Source organism: Pelobates fuscus, chromosome 4, assembly GCF_036172605.1.
Source record: "Pelobates fuscus isolate aPelFus1 chromosome 4, aPelFus1.pri, whole genome shotgun sequence".
Taxonomy (NCBI): Eukaryota; Metazoa; Chordata; class Amphibia; order Anura; family Pelobatidae; genus Pelobates; species Pelobates fuscus.
The window spans coordinates 103,110,345-103,116,911 of NC_086320.1; the positions used below are offsets into that span (position 1 = coordinate 103,110,345).

At 45.4% G+C, this 6,567-nt stretch overlaps 1 protein-coding gene across 1 annotated transcript in view; it reads left to right on the forward strand.

The window, feature by feature from the left end:
• LOC134609352 (maternal DNA replication licensing factor mcm3) overlaps window positions 1-6,354 on the forward strand; it is a 29,254-nt gene extending 22,900 nt beyond the window's left edge. Inside the window, exons 14-17 of the mRNA XM_063453028.1 lie at window positions 451-533; window positions 612-703; window positions 1,226-1,310; window positions 6,156-6,354. Coding sequence (XP_063309098.1) covers window positions 451-533; window positions 612-703; window positions 1,226-1,310; window positions 6,156-6,354 — 459 coding nt within the window. The remainder of the gene's footprint in view (window positions 1-450; window positions 534-611; window positions 704-1,225; window positions 1,311-6,155) is intronic.
• The last annotated feature ends 213 nt before the right edge of the window (window positions 6,355-6,567 follow it).

Genomic DNA, 6,567 nt, shown 5'->3' on the forward strand with positions numbered 1-6,567 from the left:
CCAGTCGAGAGTTCCTGTTTTACCCTCAAAGTGATGTGTCGTCTCATTATTGGGGGAAGGATTTATTGTATGCTGTTCCAGTTGACTGCTAGGAGTACAAGCCTATTCGTATGGTTCCTATTCAATGGTCTACAGCATTCATACGCTTGGGAGAATTTAAAGGTTCTCGGATTCGGTGATTGTGGTGTCTGCCAGAGTGCTTGGAGTCCTCAGGAAGCACTAGGAGCATCCATTAACGGAGGTACCAAGTCGGGGTGCCAGGCGATCCGTTACAATCGGAATTTTGGGTGAATGGTGGATGTGATTTCTTGGCATTTTTGTGCCCGAGGCTGCTTTTTCCCAAGATGGTCCTTGAAATGTAGATGCCCCACAACAGTAAAATGAATGTGTTTTGTGTATATACCCTTATGCGCTTGTATCATGTATTTTAATTTAAATGCTTTGTTTTAGGTGTTGGAAAAGGAAAAGAAAAAGGTTAATAAAGATGTAACTGAAGACTCCAGTCAAGAAACCCCAAGTCAAGAGGGCCTACGGTAGGTACAAAGGCTGTCACAAACTGCAATGAACTAAACAAAGTAACTACAAATCGTTTCACGTTTATCTTTTTGTAGGAAAAGTTCTAGACGGGAAGGAAAAACTAAAGACTCACAAGATGACTCTATGGACCCCTATGCGTTCAGTCAGGGAGATAATGAAAGTGAATGTAAGTGCTTAATTTTATTAACTCGCATGGTGTGTTTAAAATGATTTTACAGTTTAAACTGCAGCTAGTATATTCTCACACCATGGTTTCAGTTTTTTTTTTTTTTTTTTTTTAATATTATATATTACTTTTGAGGAAAGTCTGAATTGACAAGTTTTTGAAACGAGGAAGAACTTCAGGCAAGCATGTATTTTTTATTTTCTTTTTTAAGCTTTGTCTTTAAGCTGCCACCTCCAAAACAAGGAAGTTGCCTTAGAAGTCCTTTACAAAATATGTAAAGACATCCGATAGACATCCTAAAGTGACAGAGCTGTTTAAAATTACAATTTAAAAAACTAAAACTGGGGCATATGCAAATAAGCATCTGCATGAAATTTTGGAACATAATGGAAGCAAAGACTGTAACCATGAATGTGAGGTGTATTTAAAAATTGAAGCACACAATATTTTGTGTCTATAAATGTTCTCACTTGTTTTGGCAAACAATTTTTTGTAGTAATGCCGATTTAATGTTTTTTACAGCACTTTCTCAGAGTATGAGAACTCCAAGAAAGGTATCTGAAAGCCAAGGAGACGATCCACACAAGAGCTTGCTGAGCCAGACCCGGTAATGATGCATTGTAGCCAATTCATACCTTCCAGCATTTCAAATGGCCAAAGAGGAGGGGTGGACATGTGTGAAGGAGCAGGGTTCAGTCATGGGCGTCCGCAGGAATTTTTCCAGGGGGGGGCATAATTGTAATGACATCCTTGCTTGGTCCCTTTTTGTCAATCTTTCTTTTATTAGAGGCAAATAAGATGGGATACATAAGAGAAATTGGGGGAAACGTGCAAATGAATTACATTATAGGATCGGTACAGCAAGGTTAAATGACATTTCCTGATTTACGGTGCCTCAATTTTTAAATTTTTTTGTCGTTAAAACAGTAGTTAGAACATACAGGCTAAGGATCATAAGATCCGGTAATTAACATGCTAAAACATTAGAGGTCCTACAGGTGATTTCACGTGTGTAGACAATAAGCTTACAGTTTAAAGAAACAGGGGTTAAACATTAGATTAAATGTTATAAAAAGTACATTAATGCTTATAATGTGATTTGCAGGTCTTGTGGTACACTTAATAGCAATGAATAAGAATGACATGCTTTGCACACAGGATATGGGCTGAGGCTTAAGTCACAAAATAAAAGTATAGACTATTGGTACAGTAGCTTGTTAATTAAGTAAACGCTAAATATGACATGCTGTTTAGTCATGTCTAGAGTGAATGAGCATATAATGCTTAGCTAGCCTAGGAGAAGCTCTAGACAAGTAAGAAAGGTATAAACATATAACAATTGCTTTATCGTCTTCACATATAAATCTCGTGAGTTTGCTCTAGTGCATTGCTTGGCCAGTCACGTGGTCTAAAGAATAGTGCAGGAGTGGCGTGGGGTGGCGTGTGATCGCTGCAATGGGTACCAGGGTACCGTATAGGCCATTGTGGTCTGTGTCGCTGTATTGCATGGTACTTGCTAGGATGGTTGTACCGCTAAACATAGCGCTATGGAAGTGCTAGGCGCATACGTATGTCGTGCAGGGTGGGTGTTCAAGTGTAGCATGAGATATCATAGAAATATATAGAACACAACACCTAAAACTGCATTGCTAACATTTGCAATTAAAACGAGTACTACGCTAACAGGATTAATGATCAAAACTTTAGGTATCGCGGAATCATGCATAGTAAAGGTGGTCTGAACACATCCAAGTAGTTAACAAGTTAAGATTACTATCTATGGTATGAGGTAACAATTATAACCACAGGCTGGTTCGGTACTGGTAAAGTTTACTTAAGGTTTGTCACAGATCAGTCCGTGTACCAGGCAGCAGGGGAGGCGCGAGGGAGTCAGAGTTCTTCAGCCAATACCCCTTACCAGCCATCGAGGACAGTTCATCTTATGGTCGGGTGAGGCCAGTGCCATCAGGGCTGCCGATGGTGCTGCAAAGCGCTGGTCCCATGCGTCCCAGGGATGTAGTCTGTGAGGCTGATCAGTGCCTTGAGGGTTACCTCTGTGCTGAGTTGGTGTTGATTGCTTTGCTGGGTGGGAGATTGGACGGGTGGGTCGCCGGGTCCTGCCTCCGCTGTTGCCCCCCAACTTGTTGAGGCTGCTGCAATAGTTGGCTCTGGCGGTGTGTCGTGGGATCCTCAGCGGTACCGTCGCTTGGGTCTTCGTGATGTGCTTGTGGTATCGGCTTAGGTTGCTCTGTGTGCTGGGAGTTGGATCTGGTGAGTCGCTTGTTTGCAGCGGTTGTTTCGCCGGTCCGGGCTGTTTCCGTTGTGTGTGTGTGGGGATGCGCCCGGTGGGCCTTCCGCCGTGTTCCGTCGCTGAGCCCGCTTGTGTCTGCATTGTCGGGCGGCCATTTTGGGACCTCGTGGTGCCTGTCTGTAATAGCTCCTTCGTGCAGCAGGTCGCATCCACGAGGTCACCATTCTCTCTGCTTGCCGGTGTGTGACACCCCTTTTCTGCAGGGCATATCTGAAGCTTGTGCAGAGGTGGTCGAAGGTCTCCAGTGGTGACCTGGGTGGCTGGGTGTGTGTGCTCCGCTTGCCCCGTTTGCGCCGAGCCGCCATTAAGGGTTTACCCTGTGGGGCAGTGTCCCCGGTTTGGCTCGTGGCTAGGTCGCCTGCTTGCTCCCAGTGTGGACCGGGATATCCCCCGCCGGTCCAAAGGGGGGGGGGGTAGGTTACAGAGATGTCGCTGGGTGGCTTTTGCGTCGGAGAGAGCGGCCGCCTCTCCCCGGTTTCGGCCTCAGTAGGCCGCGATCGTTTCACCGCTTTCCCGGCCTCTACGGACCCCGGAGTGGTGTCGCTGGGTTCAGGGGGGCACCCCCATCGTGGGTGGCGCACCCCCGAGTGGCTTTGGGTGAGGTGATCGCCGCTTTGGCCCCGGATCGTGCCCGCTCGGCCGGAGCCCATGTTAGTTGCGTCCACCCGGCTCAGCGGTCAAGCTCCGCCCCCCGCTTGGTCCCTTTTTGACAGTGTCATGAAGGGGACAAGCATAGTCATTATCACATAAAGCCAGGGTGAATAGCATTTTCACAACTATGGTGTCAGGAATACATGTTTGTATTCCTGACACTATAGTGTTCCTTTAAGCAAATTAAAGGAACATTCTGGTCACCATAACAACTTCATCTAAATGAAAATGCTATGATGCCAGGAAGCCCCTGGGTGCTCTTTCCAATGGTTTAACCCCAAAGCTCCAGCTCCAGATTTCCAGGTCGCTCAGTGGTATTCGGCTTCTGAAACGGAGTGTCAGGAAGTGTAGATTGACGTCAGGCATGGGTGCTACAGATTGGCTAGAGTGGTCAGTTGACGCTCTAAGCCAATCGCTAGTTCCCGGTTCATAAAATGTTTTTTTACTTTTTTATCAATGTGGAGCTACTGATTGGTTTAGAGTGCCAGCTGACCGCTCTAGCCAATCAGCGACACCCCTCCCCAGCGGCCCTCTGTGCTTCCTGACACTCGGTAAATAAAAGTGAACACATTAACACGGATATTTTTTTACCTGGGGAGATGAGAAGGTCCAAAGTTTCCCTGCCAGGCCCAGGTACCAAAGCCTTATAAAGTGGAGGGTCCACTTCACTTGTCCTTCCTGCTCCAATCTCCTTTTCTTCTCCTTTATTTGACACAGTCTTTTTCTTCTGACACGGTCGTCTCTCCTCCTTGGCTCCTTCTGCTGCTTTACCTTTCTGATTATTGTGCTCCCCCTTCTGCTCCTGTCTCTCTCTGATCTTTCTGCTCCTTGCAGACCCTTTCGGCTCCTTCTCCTGCTTTACCTTTGTGCTCCTTGCTGTCCCTTTCTGCTCTTTGCTACCCTTTTCTGCTCCTTCTCCTACTACCTTTGTGCGCCTTCTGATTCTTTCTGCTCCTTTACCTTTGTGCTCCTTCTGTCCCTTTCTGCTCTTTGCGGACCCTTCCCGCGCCTTGCGGACCCTTCCCGCGCCTTGCGGACCCCTTCGTGCTCCTTCTCCTACTTTACCTGTTGTGCTCCTTGCTGCCCCTTTCTGCTCATTTCTATTCCTTCTCTTACTTTACCTCCCCCATGCCTCACTTTGATGATCTGTAGGCTCTTTGCCCCCCCATATGCCTCACTTCATTGATCTCTAGGCTATCTCTGTCCCCCCCATCCCCATATGCCACACTTCATTGATCGCTAGGCTATCTCTGCCCCCTATCCCCATATGCCTCACTTCATTGATCTCTAGGCTATCTCTGCCCCCCCCCCATCCCCATATGCCTCACTTCATTGATCTCTAGGCTATTTCTGCCCCTCCCATCCCCATATGCCTCACCTCATTGATCTCTAGGCTATCTCTGCGCCCCCCCCCCCATATGCCTCACTTCATTGATCTCTAGGCTATCTCTGTCTCCTCCCCCCCATCCCCATATGCCTCACTTCATTGATCTCTAGGCTATCTCTGCCCCCCCCATATGCCTCACTTCATTGATCTCTAGGCTATCTCTGCCCCCCTCTCCCCCTCCCCATCCCCATATGCCTCACTTCACTGATCTCTAGGCTATCTCTGCCACCTCTCCCCCTCCCCATCCCCATTTGCCTCACTTCACTGATCTCTAGGCTATCTCTGCCCCCCCTCTCCCCCCCCATGCCTCATTCCCTGATCTTTAGACTGTATCAGCCCCCCCCCTCCCCCCCATGCCTCACTTACCTCATCTAAAGGCTGTCTCTGCTGGCTGCGTGTGTTGCTCCCCTGCGGATTCAGTCAGAGAGAAGCAGGGATAAGATGCAGCTTCCTGTCCCTGTCTCTCTCCATACACAGCGGCCGGCGCCGGTATTGCACTGTATTTTCAATTTCACGCGAAAATCAGCAGAACAAGCTGAAAAATGCAGGGGGGGCGGGCGGGGCGGGGGCGGGGGGCAAGTGCCCCCCATGTGGATGCCCATGCTATCAGTAGAAAGGCTTTTTATGAAAATCTTAGATGTTACTTTCCCTTAAATAGTTCCACCATTTTTTCTTGGTGGTTGGAGAACAAGAACATATTGGGTTAACAGGAGTTTATTTTATTTATTTTTTAGGGAAATTACGTGTGTGTGTGTGTGTGTGTGTATATATATATATATGTGTATGTGTGTATGTGTATGTGTGTGTGTGTATGTGTATATATATATATATATATATATATATATATATATATATGTATATATGTATATATATGTGTGTGTATATATATATATAATTTTTTTTTTTTCTTTGCTACATCAGGCTTTATAGCACTAAATAAAAGCCCACATTGTTCATTGTCTTAAATTAAGTGTCTAGCTCTAGCTGTTTAAACCTAGATATAAAAACTAATAATATTTATGGAAAATTCTATTAAAATTTGACATTCTTGGGGAGAAAATACTGACCGGATGTTACTGTATTTTGTTTCTCCTTCTCTATAGAATAAAGGAGTTTAAAGCGGCTCTATTGAAGGCCTTTAAGAGCACACGCTCTCAGTCGGTGACCGTGACTCAGCTACTAGAATTGATCAACAAAGGGAACATTAACACATTCGAAGTTGGTGAAGTTAAACAGGCGCTGGACAACATGCAAAATGACAACCAAGTAATGGTGGCTGATGACGTTGTATTCTTAATATAAATGGATTTCCATTTTTGTAAAACTTCCTATACAATTTAAATATTTATGCAAAATAAACTGCTTTCTGCAAATGTCTGAAAGTATAATATAAAATCTGAACTGACATGGTATCTTTTTTTATATGTATTCTAATAAATAATTTTGGTTACATTTTGTCTTTTTCTGCTGATTGATATTGCTTTACTAAACTAAGAGGACTGTGTGGTTTTTGGG